Genomic DNA, 15341 nt, shown 5'->3' with positions numbered 1-15341 from the left:
TATGGTGCAGAAGTGGACCAGTGAGGAAGTTGCATATAGCAACCAATAAGCTTCCCGGCAGCACTTGTGAAGCACATTCTATGAAATGATAGGTAGATGCTGATTGATTACTGTGGGCGACACACTTTTGCCATGTAGTGAATGAAGGGGCTATATAAATAATTGTGTAATAAGTAATCACTATGACGTCACCATTCAGCGGCGGTTACTGGTACAGCGTGTGTGTAATTCCCACAGAGAGCGACTGTAAATAATTATTTTGGAATTTAGGCCTTGTCACTAGCAGGCCACTCAGTACAGACCTAATAATGGGATCTATCCACTTTTCCTGCCACTGCTGTCTGCATGACCCCTCTCTGCCAAGTCTGATATCCCATATTCTGTGCGTCCTAATGATCCCAGCCAGATGCAATCAATTTGCATTACCGGGCAGCTGCTAAAAGGCTGTCCTCCTAAGTAGGTGGCAAAATCTATACATATCTCTGATTTACAAAGGCTTAACGCAGCATCTGTTCCATAATGTGCGTGTTCTGATAAAGCCATGTGTAAGCCTTGTACAGTTGGGGCCTGCAGCGGGCCCCTCAAGTCTTCTTTTCCTCTTTGCTTCCATTTCTGTTGAGTTGAGAAAACTGGAAACATTTCTAGAGGTTGCACTGAAATATAGATGTAACTCTACAGTGGTGACGGTCCAGCACCAGCGCAAGTCACACAACCTCTGTAGGCACAGAGCTGCATGGCGGTTAGCGTGGTGTGGTGGTGATGTCCTGACGACTTCTGACTGGGGGGTGAGTGTCGCTAACCCTAACTACTAACCTTCACCCTAATCCTTATCTCTAACCTTTCCTCCAGTAGCCTAATCCCAACCCTCCCGCTACGGCCTAACCCTTCCCTCCCATAGTCTAGACCTAAACCTCTGCTGCTGCAGCCTAACCCTAACCCTCCACTGCTGCAGCCTAACCCTAACCCTCCACTGCTGCAGCCTAACCCTAACCCTCTGCTGCTGCAGCCTAACCCTAACCCTTCCCTCCCATAATCTAAACCTAACCCTCCGCTGCTGCAGCCTAACCCTGTCCCTCCACTGCTGCAGCCTAACCCTAACCCTCTGCTGCTGCAGCCTAACCCTAACCCTTCCCTCCCATAATCTAAACCTAACCCTCCGCTGCTGCAGCCTAACCCTGTCCCTCCACTGCTGCAGCCTAACCCTAACCCTCCACTGCTGCAGCCTAACCCTAACCCTTCCCTCCCATAATCTAAGCCTAACCCTCCGCTGCTGCAGCCTAACCTTCCCTTCCCATAGTCTTAACCTAACCCTCCGCTGCTGCAGCCTAACCCTAACCCTCCACTGCTGCAGCCTAACCCTAACCCTCCCCTCCCATAATCTAAACCTAACCCTCCGCTGCTGCAGCCTAACCTTCTCCTCCCATAATCTAAACCTAACCCTCCGCTGCTACTGCAGCCTAACCATAAACCTCCCCTCCCGCAGCCTAACCCTGACTCTCCGCTGCTGCAGCCTAACCCTAACCCTCCCCTCCCGCAGCCAAACCCTAACCATCCGCTGCTGCACTCTAACCCTAGCCCTCCCCTCCCATAGTTTAAACCTAACCCTGCCCCCGCAGCCTAACCCTAATCCTCCACTGCTGCAGCCTAACCCTAATCCTCCACTGCTGCAGCCTAACCCTAATCCTCCACTGCTGCAGCCTAACCCTAACCCTCCCCTCCCATAGTTTAAACCTAACCCTCTGCTGCTGCAGCCTAACCCTAATCCTCCACTGCTGCAGCCTAACCCTAATCCTCCACTGCTGCAGCCTAACCCTAATCCTCCACTGCTGCAGCCTAACCCTAACCCTCCCCTCCCATAGTTTAAACCTAACCCTCTGCTGCTGCAGCCTAACCCTAATCCTCCACTGCTGCAGCCTAACTCTAAGCTTCTGGTCCCTGCAGCGTGCCACATCGCAGGAAAGATAAGCATTGGCTGCATCTGTATTTCATAGTGTGTGACCCCCTTCAGTACAAACGCTTTGCTCGCCACGCTTCGGGCAAGGTTACTATTCCCAACCGTGGATAGTAAATCTAGCAAATGTTGAGAAAACGTGTGAAAAACCTTCAAAATATATGTTGACCATTTGTGTTGACCATTGTCAACATTTCGAACCTGACGATCTTTTGTTCCGGTCGGCCGATTGCACGTCGACCACATGGCGTCTTCTCTAAAGATTATATTGTTTTTCAGTCCTCATTTGCCGTACCTGTGCCTCATGTTGTTAGGTCTGGGACATTTAAATATTAAATATACTGCGGGATGTTCCTACAGCAGACAAAGGGCCCAAAGGTGGCCCCTTAGCGAAACAGAAAATAATGCGGCGCGGCGTGACTTACTGGAGACCGAAAATTTGAATTACAGATTATTATTTTTTATTCCTTTATGAATTATTTCCCGAGAATATATGCAAACTAATTACCTGTTCCTGTGTGCGCATATATATCATGGCGCCCTGCGCGAGTACATAATTCCAGGATCTCGCCGCTTCTTCTGCTGCTGCGCTTGCAGGAGATTCATTTAGACAGATTTCTGATTGATTTTTTTATTCCTTGACTTATTAACATGTTCTAAGTGAATCAGCCTCGTTGAGCTGCGCTAATTTGCATGCTGCCCGTACAGTCTTAGGAATTAGCCGTCATTGTAAAGGAGCTTGGTGGAGAGAGGCCAAATCCTGGTTTAGCAGCTGCACGGAGCTGGTCTTATCACCTGCACAGGAAGCGGGAGAGGAGACGGGGACCAGTCTTCTGCGCTGCGCAGCCCCACTCGCATCCCACTTACTCAGTAATTGCTTCACATCTTCACATTCTGCCTTTGCCAGGCTGTTGAAACCATGAGAACCGTCTCAGCTTAACTCCTAGTTGCCCGTTGTCCTGTATTTCTAGGGACAGTCCCCACTTTACAGGTTTTAACCCCACCCTTATCAGTTGCTCTGTGTATCAATGTAGCCTTAACATCCTGATAAGCTGCTCGTATCGAAATACCGACGACGGAATCCTGACACTGCCCAGAATGCACCACCGGGGAGGGTTAGGGTTTGGCTGTGGGTGGGGGGGATGGGGGGGGAGGTTAGGTTTAGACTGTGTAAAGGGAGGGTTAGGGTAAGTATACCACGGTAGGTCTTCTGAGCGACTCAACCCATAGCCTATTTGTGATAGGATGAAAATGGTTGCACCACAAATAGAGCTTCCCCCAGTCTATTCCAGTAAATTTTGTGAACGCAGCGCACAGGCTACAGTGCGCTAACGCCATCTTTAGGCGCTAACGTCATCACATCCCGGTGCCTGGTAAATCCGACAGCCTAGCAGCCGCAATATAAAGCTATGGGGGCTGCTTGTGCAGCTGGAAATGCATGGACTGCGGCAGACACTGTATACTGTAGGAGATATATGCTGAAGCCCCTCCATGGTACATTATTATTTGTGTGTATCTCCCTGAAAATGTTTTTTCCCCCCGCAAATATTATATGATAAATAGACACCTTAATGTATCAATCTGAAACAAAATAAAGTAAATTTTATTCTTCTTTATTGGAGATGATATTTATGTACAGATCTCCTGCCATCGCCGCCTGTTATCCAGACTATCGGGTAATGCTTCCAGACTGGGTCACGTGACTCGTGACATCACTCCTCCCAAATGTTAGGACGTATTGGTGGTCATTCCGAGTTGATCGCTAGCTGCTTTCGGTCGCAGCGCAGCGATCAGTCAAAAAATCGGCACTTCTGCGCATGCATATGCGGCGCAATACGCACGCGCGGCGTACTTTTACAACGAACGATGTAGTTTCACACAGGGTCTAGCGAAGCTTTTCAGTCGCACTGCTGGCCGCAGAGTGATTGACAGGAAGAGGGCGTTTCTGGGTGTCAACTGACCGTTTTCAGGGAGTGTTCGAAAAAACGCAGGCGTGCCGGGAAAAACGCAGGCGTGGCTGGGCGAACGCTGGGCGTGTTTGTGATGTCAAATCAGGAACTGAATGGTCTGAAGTGATCGCAAGCGCTGAGTAGGTCTGGAGCTACTCTGAAACTGCACAAAATTATTTTGTAGCCGCTCTGCGAACCTTTTATTCGCACTTCTGCTAAGCTAAAATACACTCCCAGTGGGCGGCAGGCATAGCGTTTGCACGGTTGCTAAAAACTGCTAGCGAGCGATCAACTCGGAATGACCACCATTATACGAGTGTTTTACATAGATCTCTTGTGAATTATATGGGTGCATATTTTATATGGAAGCACCAATATCCTGTATACGATACAATATTACATAGCAGCCGGCCAATTACTGATGTATCCGGTGCTGTAGATAAATTCGGGATAGACCGTTTTGTGTTTATTGGTTTTCCTCTAAATATTCAATCATAAGCAGATTCGGGGAGGTGCGGATCTCTCTGTAATCATATCACACATTTTATGTGACGGTCAAAGGCGGAAAGTTTTATAGATGCCCAAGGTATTAAAAGTTGGTCTCCGGAGCCGACAGACGTAACGCAAACCCTGGAACCGTTAGCAAAGACTGTCAGCGAAGACGCGTCAGATGAATTGTGTCCAAAGCCCTGGAGCGTAATAAATTGGGTAGAGAATAAATTATTTGGGCACACTGTAAAGATGCCAGTCTAGCACTGGGTTGCTGGGTTCTTTGCTCCGATTGGCTCGGAGATGAGAGATCCTGTGTTCCTTTCAGCATGGGTGGCAAAGTGAGTGAAAGCCTTACGCCGTACCCCACAGCGCTTACAACACTCAGAGTGACACTGAGGGTCCCTGTATCCCCCGAGCCCTGCCCAGGAGCCGTGACATGGAAGAGCGGCTGTCACAGGCTTTCTTGTCTGATTTTCCTTCTGAATTGGGATGTCAAGCTCCCTCCAGGAGAGAAGCTTTATCTGCATCAGCGCACCCTGAAAGGCCCAAACACAGGAAAGCAGCGCCTCCATTAATTCAGAAATAGTCTTGACAAATGATTTCCATATCACTTATTGGAATCTAATCCCCCAAAGTGGGGACTTTGGAGCAGAAATGGATGTGTCACTTCTAATGATGCGTCGGGAAGGGAGCAGGAGGGACAGGAGACGCTGTAACATCCATTGCACAAATCAGGGGGGAAAGTGCTTGTTGTCTGTATTTTCCCAAGAACGCAGAGAACGCAACAGGGACAAAATAGTCTTGTGTTAACCATTTCTTTTCTCTGACGTCCTAGTGGATGCTGGGACTCCGTCAGGACCATGGGGATTAGCGGCTCCGCAGGAGACAGGGCACAAAAATAAAAGCTTTAGGACTAGGTGGTGTGCACTGGCTCCTCCCCCCATGACCCTCCTCCAAGCCTCAGTTAGGTTTTTGTGCCCGTCCGAGCAGGGTGCAATCTAGGTGGCTCTCCTAAAGAGCTGCTTAGAAAAAGTTATTAGGTTTTTTATTTTCAGTGAGTCCTGCTGGCAACAGGCTCACTGCATCGAGGGACTTAGGGGAGAAGAAGTTCAACTCACCTGCGTGCAGGATGGATTGGCTTCTTAGGCTACTGGACACCATTAGCTCCACAGGGATCGAACACAGGCCCAGCCATGGAGTCCGGTCCCGGAGCCGCGCCGCCGACCCCCTTGCAGATGCCGAAAAGTGAAGAGGTCCAGAAACCGGCGGCAGAAGACTTTTCAGTCTTCATGAGGTAGCGCACAGCACTGCAGCTGTGCGCCATTGTTGTCAGCACACTTCACACCAGCGGTCACTGAGGGTGCAGGGCGCTGGGGGGGGGGCGCCCTGGGCAGCAATGATAATACCTTGTTCTGGCTAAAAATACATCACATATAGCCCCTGGGGCTATATGGATGTATTTAACCCCTGCCAGGTCTCACAAACACCGGGAGAAGAGCCCGCCGAAATAGGGGGCGGGGCCTATCTCCTCAGCACACAGCGCCATTTTCCTGCACAGCTCCGCTGCGAGGAAGGCTCCCAGGACTCTCCCCTGCACTGCACTACAGAAACAGGGTAAAAAAACAGAGAGGGGGGGCACTTTTTTGGCGATATTGATATATTAAGCTGCTATAAAGGAAACAACACTTCTGTAGGGTTGTTCCTATATATTTATAGCGCTTGGGTGTGTGCTGGCAAACTCTCCCTCTGTCTCCCCAAAGGGCTAGTGGGGTCCTGTCTTCGATAAGAGCATTCCCTGTGTGTCTGCTGTGTGTCGGTACGTGTGTGTCGACATGTATGAGGACGATGTTGGTGTGGAGGCGGAGCAATTGCCGGTAATGGTGATGTCACCCCCTAGGGAGTCGACACCGGAATGGATGGCTTTGTTTATGGAATTACGTGATAATGTCAGCACGTTACAAAAATCAGTTGACGACATGAGACGGCCGGCAAACCAGTTAGTACCTGTCCAGGCGTCTCAGACACCGTCAGGGGCTGTAAAACGCCCTTTACCTCAGCAGACCCAGACACGGACACCGAATCTAGTGTCGACGGTGAAGAAACAAACGTATTTTCCAGTAGGGCCACACGTTATATGATCACGGCAATGAAGGAGGCTTTGCATATCTCTGATACTGCAAGTACCACAAAAAGGGGTATTATGTGGGGTCTGAAAAAACTACCTGTAGTTTTTCCTGAATCAGAGGAATTGAATGAAGTGTGTGATGAAGCGTGGGTTAACCCCGATAGAAAACTGCTAATTTCAAAGAAGTTATTGGCATTATATCCTTTCCCGCCAGAGGTTAGGGCGCGCTGGGAAACACCCCCTAGGGTGGATAAGGCACTCACACGCTTATCAAAACAAGTGGCGTTACCGTCTCCTGAAACGGCCGCCCTCAAGGATCCAGCTGATAGGAGGCTGGAAACTACCTTGAAAAGTATATACACTCATACTGGTGTTATACTGCGACCAGCCATCGCCTCACCATGGATGTGCAGTGCTGGGGTGGTTTGGTCGGATTCCCTGACTGAAAATATTGATACCCTGGATAGGGACAGTATTTTATTGACTATAGAGCAATTAAAGGATGCTTTTCTTTATATGCGAGATGCTCAGAGGGATATTTGCACTCTGGCATCGAGAGTAAGTGCGATGTCCATATCTGCCAGAAGAAGTTTATGGACGCGACAGTGGTCAGGTGATGCGGATTCCAAACGGCATATGGAAGTATTGCCGTATAAAGGGGAGGAATTATTTGGGGTCGGTCTATCGGATTTGGTGGCCACGGCAACAGCCGGGAAATCCACCTTTTTACCTCAGGTCCCCTCCCAACAGAAAAAGACACCGTCTTTTCAGCCGCAGTCCTTTCGTTCCTATAAGAACAAGCGGGCAAAAGGACAGTCATATCTGCCCCGAGGCAAAGGAAAGGGTAAGAGAGTGCACCAAGCAGCTCCCTCCCAGGAGCAGAAGCCCTCCCCGGCTTCTGCAAAGCCCTCAGCATGACGTTGGGGCTTTACAAGCGGACTCAGGGGCGGTGGGGGGTCGACTCAAGAATTTCAGCGCACAGTGGGCTCACTCACAGGTGGACCCCTGGATCCTGCAGGTAGTATCTCAGGGTTACAGGTTGGAATTCGAGAAGTCTCCCCCTCGCCAGTTCCTAAAGTCTGCTCTGCCAACGTCTCCCTCAGACAGGGCGACGGTATTGGAAGCCATTCACAAGCTGTATTCTCAGCAGGTGATAGTCAAGGTACCCCTCCTACAACAGGGAAAGGGGTATTATTCCACACTACTTGTGGTACCGAAGCCGGACGGCTCGGTAAGACCTATTCTAAATCTGAAATCTTTGAACCTGTACATACAAAAATTCAAGTTCAAGATGGAGTCACTCAGAGCAGTGATAGCGAATCTGGAAGAAGGGGACTTTATGGTGTCCCTGGACATCAAGGATGCTTACCTGCATGTCCCAATTTGCCCTTCACATCAAGGGTACCTCAGGTTCGTGGTGCAAAACTGTCATTATCAGTTTCAGACGCTGCCGTTTGGATTGTCCACGGCACCTCGGGTCTTTACCAAGGTAATGGCCGAAATGATGTTTCTTCTGCGAAGAAAAGGCGTATTAATTATCCCTTACTTGGACGATCTCCTGATAAGGGCAAGGTCCAGAGAACAGCTGGAGGACGTAGTAGCACTAACCCAAGTAGTGCTGCAACAGCACGGGTGGATTCTGAATTTTCCAAAATCTCAATTGACCCCGACGACACGTCTGCTGTTCCTGGGAATGATTCTGGACACGGTTCAGAAAAAGGTGTTTCTTCCGGAGGAGAAAGCCAGGGAGTTATCCGAACTTGTCAGGAACCTCCTAAAACCAGGAAAAGTGTCTGTGCATCAATGCACAAGAGTCCTGGGAAAAATGGTGGCTTCTTACGAAGCGATTCCATTCGGCAGATTCCACGCACGAACTTTTCAGTGGGATCTGCTGGACAAATGGTCCGGATCGCATCTGCAGATGCATCAGCGGATAACTTTGTCTCCACGGACAAGGGTGTCTCTTCTGTGGTGGTTGCAGAGTGCTCATCTGTTAGAGGGCCGCAGATTCGGCATACAGGACTGGGTCCTGGTGACCACGGATGCCAGTCTGAGAGGCTGGGGAGCGGTCACACAGGGAAGAAACTTCCAGGGAGTGTGGTCAAGCCTGGAGATGTCTCTTCACATAAATATACTGGAGCTAAGAGCGATTTACAATGCTCTAAGCCTGGCAAAACCCCTGCTTCAGGGTCAGCCGGTGTTGATCCAGTCGGACAACATCACGGCAGTCGCCCACGTAAACAGACAGGGCGGCACAAGAAGCAGGAGGGCAATGGCAGAAGCTGCAAGGATTCTTCGCTGGGCGGAAGATCATGTGATAGCACTGTCAGCAGTGTTCATTCCGGGAGTGGACAACTGGGAAGCGGACTTCCTCAGCAGACACGATGTACACCCGGGAGAGTGGGGACTTCATCCAGAAGTCTTCCACATGATTGTGAACCGTTGGGAAAAACCAAAGGTGGATATGATGGCGTCCCGCCTCAACAAAAAACTGGACAGGTATTGCGCCAGGTCAAGAGACCCTCAGGCAATAGCTGTGGACCCTCTGGTAACACCGTGGGTGTTCCAGTCAGTGTATGTGTTTCCTCCTCTGCCTCTCATACCAAAAGTACTGAGAATTATACGGCAAAGGGGAGTAAGAACGATACTCGTGGCTCCGGATTGGCCAAGAAGAACTTGGTACCCGGAACTTCAGGAGATGCTCACGGAAGATCCGTGGCCTCTACCTCTAAGACGGGACCTGCTTCAGCAGGGACCGTGTCTATTCCAAGACTTACCGCGGCTGCGTTTGACGGCATGGCGGTTGAACGCCGAATTCTAAGGGAAAAAGGCATTCCGGAAGAGGTCATCCCTAACCTGGTAAAAGCCAGGAAGGAGGTGACTGCACAACATTATCACCGCATTTGGAGAAAATATGTTGCGTGGTGTGAGGCCAGGAAGGCCCCGACGGAGGAATTTCAACTGGGTCGATTCCTACATTTCCTGCAAACAGGATTGTCTATGGGCCTCAAATTAGGGTCCATTAAGGTTCAAATTTCGGCCCTGTCGATTTTCTTCCAGAAAGAATTGGCTTCAGTTCCTGAAGTCCAGACTTTTGTAAAAGGAGTACTACATATACAGCCCCCGGTTGTGCCCCCAGTGGCTCCGTGGGATCTTAATGTAGTTTTGGATTTTCTCAAATCCCATTGGTTTGAGCCACTCAAATCGGTGGATTTGAAATATCTTACATGGAAAGTAACCATGCTACTGGCCCTGGCTTCAGCCAGGAGAGTGTCAGAATTGGCGGCTTTATCGTATAAAAGCCCATATCTGATTTTCCATTCGGACAGGGCAGAACTGCGGACGCGTCCTCAGTTTCTGCCCAAGGTGGTTTCAGCGTTTCACCTGAACCAGCCTATTGTGGTGCCTGCGGCTACTAGCGATTTGGAGGATTCCAAGTTGCTGGACGTTGTCAGGGCATTGAAAATATATATTTCAAGGACGGCTGGAGTCAGAAAATCTGACTCGCTGTTTATACTGTATGCACCCAACAAGCTGGGTGCTCCTGCTTCTAAGCAGAAGATTGCTCGTTGGATTTGTAGCACAATTTAACTTGCACATTCTGTGGCAGGCCTGCCACAGCCTAAATCTATCAAGGCCCATTCCACAAGGAAGGTGGGCTCATCTTGGGCGGCTGCCCGAGGGGTCTCGGCATTACAACTCTGCCGAGCAGCTACGTGGTCGGGGGAGAACACGTTTGTAAAATTCTACAAATTTGATACCCTGGCTAAAGAGGACCTGGAGTTCTCTCATTCGGTGCTGCAGAGTCATCCGCACTCTCCCGCCCGTTTGGGAGCTTTGGTATAATCCCCATGGTCCTGACGGAGTCCCCAGCATCCACTAGGACGTCAGAGAAAATAAGATTTTACTTACCGATAATTCTATTTCTCGTAGTCCGTAGTGGATGCTGGGCGCCCATCCCTAGTGCGGATTGTCTGCAATACTTGTACATAGTTATTGGTACAAAAATCGGGTTATTATTGTTGTGAGCCGTCTGTTCAGAGGCTCCTCTGTTATCATGCTGTTAACTGGGTTCAGATCACAAGTTGTACGGTGTGATTGGTGTGGCTGGTATGAGTCTTACCCGGGATTCAAAATCCTTCCTTATTGTGTACGCTCGTCCGGGCACAGTATCCTAACTGAGGCTTGGAGGAGGGTCATGGGGGGAGGAGCCAGTACACACCAGGTAGTCCTAAAGCTTTTTACTTTTGTGCCCAGTCTCCTGCGGAGCCGCTATTCCCCATGGTCCTTTCGGAGTCCCCAGCATCCACTACGGACTATGAGAAATAGAATTATCGGTAAGTAAAATCTTATTTTCACTATTTTACTGTCCGCACTGGATTAGATGGACCATTTGGGGAGATTATTAAGGATTTACTGGTTTCTGCCTGTCCCGTTAGGGAATGTAATATGCGGACTTCCCTGAAACATTTCAAAGTCCTTTCACGCACAGGTCTGAACTGCGCAGGCGCTGCAGTAGGCCGGCGCATGCCAGAGATGCGATCGGCATCTCAGCTCAGCAATCGCCTCTGCCTGATTGCCAGGCAGAGGCGTTCGCTGGGCAGGAAGGGGCGGGCCGTTTTGGGGGTCCGGACCATACGGGGCGGTGGGCCGTGGCGGTTGCATGACCTAATTTTGCACGGCTACGATCAGGTCTGAATTCGGCCCGTAGTTCCACAGCAGCTGATTGCCTAGCTCGTGTTTAGATGATGAAATAGGGACAGTCAACCCAAGTATGGTAAAAAGCACATCAATCTAAAACTACATAAAGCAAATGGGTCTATTTACTAAGCCTTGGATGGAGGTAAAGTGGGTGGAGATAAGGTACCAGCCAATCAGCTCCCAACTGCCATGTCACAGGCTGGGTTTGAAAAATGACAGGAGCCGATCGGCTGGTACTTTAGCTCCGTCAACTTTACCTCCATCCAAGGCTTAGTAAATAGACCCCAAAATCTGAAATTTATTTTCTTGGGGGGAAAAAAATATTTTTAGAGGCCATTAAAAAAACAACTGCTGGTAAATGATCTATTTGACACATGCGTAGGTTGCGATGACTAGTGCACCGTGATGCACTTTTGCATTATTGCCCACCAGGAGAATTGCAGACCTTCTCTTGGGCATCCAACATAGAGGGTCATTCCGCTCGCTAGCTGTTTTTAGCAGCCGTGCAAACGCTATGCCGCCGCCCACTGGGAGTGTATTTTAGCTTAGCAGAAGTGCGAATGAAAGGATCGCAGAGCGGCGGCAAAGTATTTTTTGTGCAGTTTCAGAGTAGCTCAACACCTACTCAGCGCTTGCGATGACTTCAGACTGTTCAGTTCCTGTTTTGACGTCACAAACACGCCCTGCGTTCTCCCAGCCACGCCTGCGTTTTTCCTAGCACGCCTGCGTTTTTTCGAACACTCCCTGAAAACGGTCAGTTGACACCCAGAAACGCCCACTTTATGTCAATCACTCTGCGGCCAGCAGTGCGACTGAAAAGCTTTGCTAAACCGTGTGTGAAAATACATCGGCCGTTGTGAAAGTACGTCGCGCGTGCGCATTGCGCCGCATGCGCAGAAGTGCCGTTTTTTTGGCATCATCGCTGCGCAGCGAACATTTTCATCTAGCGATCAACTCGGAATGACCCCCATGAACCCATGCAAGTTGCAATCTATGTAGAGCTACAGGTGCGTTTTATCAGCCAGTTGGAGCCAGACTGCTGTAACCTTATGACCTTTGGATTTGGTTTCCATGGTATTTGTGCGGTTTCTGATGTATTATTGGTTTAGCCGTGGTGATAATACATAGTGACAGGTGCAATGTACCTGGAATTCCAGCAGGTCCTAATAAGCTTTGCTCGGCGTCACCAATGCGCGGATTGAGGACCTGGGCTCGTGCTTTTCATTATCGCTCCCATCTCTTGTTGGTTGTTTGATCACAGCGTTCAGCTTCAGTGATTGTGTCAGGAGTGACATTTGCTGTGACCTACTTTCAGTTATGACATTTGCAGGCAGCCCAGTCTATACTCAATATGAGAGGGTGGAAGAGGTGAGAGGGAAATGGACAAAAATCTAATAACCAGCTTGCTAAAAATAAAAAGATTAAATTCATCTTTTCCTGGTGATATATTTCTCCAGTCTCATGTCCTCAGCCTGGAAGTAACCTGACAGGATCTTCTTTCCTGTATAACATTAGAGGATGAAGCACTGTATGCTTTCATTAACGAGCACCTGTTGCCTTCACCAACTAGTGGCAGCCATTTTGGGGGCTTGACCACTACTCAAGGGAAAGCAGCCAATCAACTTGGTCATACATCCCTATATTTTAAGGTATAAAAAGGTGATCAAAAGTGGCCTTGTGCCCAACTTCCCAAGAATTTAGTCCATTCCGCCCAACTACTGTATTAGGAAGCCTTTATGAGACAGAGGCACCTTAGTTTGTGGAGGCAGCCATTTTGTGGGCTGAAGAGAATGCAGCCTGCCCATTGACTAGGGCAGTGGTCAATTTTTTACCTTTTACCCCAAAATATATTTAGATACGCCAACGTTACCCCCTTGATTTGAAAAGAAGGAAATCATATATTATTGTGCATATATACTGGTTATCACTGTTTATATGGCATTTCTGAGATACTGTGTATATATATTATTATTTTTTACTTTTTTTTAATTATTTTCGACAATTATTTTTTGGCAATGAATGGGTTAATTAACACTTTGTCCCCAAAACACCAGAATGAATGTAAGAAAGATGGAGGGGAGAAGGGGGAGGAGGACACGACTTTTAGGAGACAGATGGTCACATCCTCACCTCAGTAATGTCAGTGAGAATTTCCCACTGTTATGTGGCCACTGTCTGATCCTGCGGAACTCCGTCAGCGGTCAGCCACAGAACACTTCAAGTTCTGTGTGTGGGTTGGCGGGCCGCGGGCGGGAGGACAGGACAGCGCAGGGCGGGCGTGAGGGAGCGCGGTGTGACGTGCTGACGTCACACCGCGCTCCCTCACGCCCGCCCTGCGCTGTCCTGTCCTCCCGCCCGCGGCCCGCCAACCCACACACAGAACTGGCCAGGAACACAGCACAGGGCGGCCAGAAACACAGCGCAGGGCGGGCTGCAGGGAGCGCGGTGTGATGTCAGCACGTCACATCGCGTGCTGGATGGGGCTGTGTCTCGGCAGCGCAACCGTCCATTACCCCCAGGAATTTCATTTTTACCCCATTTGCGGTAATTTACCCCTGTTCCCTGACCACTGGCCAAGGGGCTTGTGAAATCACCCATGCCTGAGGGGACTCCGGCCTTGCAGGGGGTCTTGGCAAACCCATTAATTAAAGGTCAGGGATAGATGGGGCCGCTGTGTCATTCCTATTGCCCTGGGCCTGATATTACCGCCATATGACAATTCTAATAAATTTATAATTGAACACTAGGTTTTGTGCTTTTAAACTATGGCTTCAGTGCAAATATCCTTGTAGCGGATACCAAAGGGGTATTTTATTATTTTTCGTTATGTAAGCCGCCGTATGTTTGCTAATACTGTACTCTGTATGCACGAATCGTCTTTAATGGAAACCTATGCTCAGAATGGAATTCTCCCATTAGAGAATTATTATTGAAATTCACAATTGGAGAAATAATTGTGCAATTATGGGTATATTTACTAAAGCTTCTAAAAATAAAATAAAAATGCTGCCGTTGCCCACAGCAACCAATCAGATTCTGTCTATCATTTCTCTATGGCATCCTAGAAAATGATAGACAATCTCATTGGTTGCTATGGTCAACTATGGTGGAAGAGACTGAAGTTCTGTCTATATAATGATATATATGCTTTCACTCTGTCCACTGACATGCTATTCGTATAAGTCTATCGCCAGCTGCAGTATATTCATTTGATCCTTAAAGTTCTGAGGAAGCGTTAATAGCCTTTAATTCTCTTCTTGCAGGTGTGACCTGTGGCGCCTAAGGTGAGAGGATGAGAAGATGAATGCTGAGAAACCCTGGCGGTGGTCGGCATGGTATATTTTCTTGGCTCGATGCGGGATTGATTTGAGAGGAATAATTATGAGGCTGACCTACATGTTCTCCTTCATCTTACTGTTTGGACTTGCCGGCCTCGTCGTTTTCATCCATTTGCAGGATCCCGTAGAACTGGTTAACCAGCGGGGACTGGCTTCAGGTCAGTCTGCTTAATACTCTCCGTATTCATGATCTGAGTTAATTTTCTAAAGATGTTTGATTTGTATATTCGCTCGACGAGTGGAGAAAAGATGCTAAGATCTGCCTGGCCACTAAGCTCAGCGTAAGATGTTAATATGTTCCCTCTGTAGCACGTTGAAGACCTTCAGAAGACAATGGAGAAACTTGCAGGGTTTATGGCTGTTTATGAAAAAGGGGGGGATGCACAATTTATGGCAACTTACCCTTCGGTAGTGAGGGGGCTCCTTCTGGCCTACCAGTCGCCCATCACAGCCTTGTCCGCCATTATTACTACCATTCATGTAGAAGGTGCCACAGCATTGTATAGCGGGAAATAACACGTAGCCGCGATGCACAGATTCGCAGCCGCAGCCGATAGACATTGCACTGCTTAATCGCAAGAGCAAATAGTCGCAGCGGGGCGCAGCTAGTTGCCCCAGCGATGCATAAGCAGGAAAGCCGAGCCCGTCTACATCTGTATGTGTGTTACAAGAATTCCTGCGCAATTAAAAGTCGCAGCCAAGTGTCTCTGGCGCACTGTGAGCAGCGTCTCACTGCGCCCGCGACTAAGGCATAACATTTCTAGAAAAAGATGGTGCGTTACTCG

At 49.0% G+C, this 15341-nt stretch overlaps 1 protein-coding gene across 1 annotated transcript in view; it reads left to right on the top strand.

The window, feature by feature from the left end:
• The window catches only part of CHST8 (carbohydrate sulfotransferase 8), a 475169-nt gene that overhangs the window by 143691 nt on the left and 316137 nt on the right, over window positions 1–15341 (top strand). The window contains exon 2 of the mRNA XM_063945979.1: window positions 14482–14714. Coding sequence (XP_063802049.1) covers window positions 14519–14714 — 196 coding nt within the window. The 5' untranslated portion in view covers window positions 14482–14518. The remainder of the gene's footprint in view (window positions 1–14481; window positions 14715–15341) is intronic.

Source organism: Pseudophryne corroboree, chromosome 11 (assembly GCF_028390025.1).
Source record: "Pseudophryne corroboree isolate aPseCor3 chromosome 11, aPseCor3.hap2, whole genome shotgun sequence".
NCBI classification, from domain to species: domain Eukaryota; kingdom Metazoa; phylum Chordata; class Amphibia; order Anura; family Myobatrachidae; genus Pseudophryne; species Pseudophryne corroboree.
The sequence above is the reverse complement of the archived record's forward strand: the minus strand, read 5'-3'. Positions and strand labels throughout refer to the sequence as shown.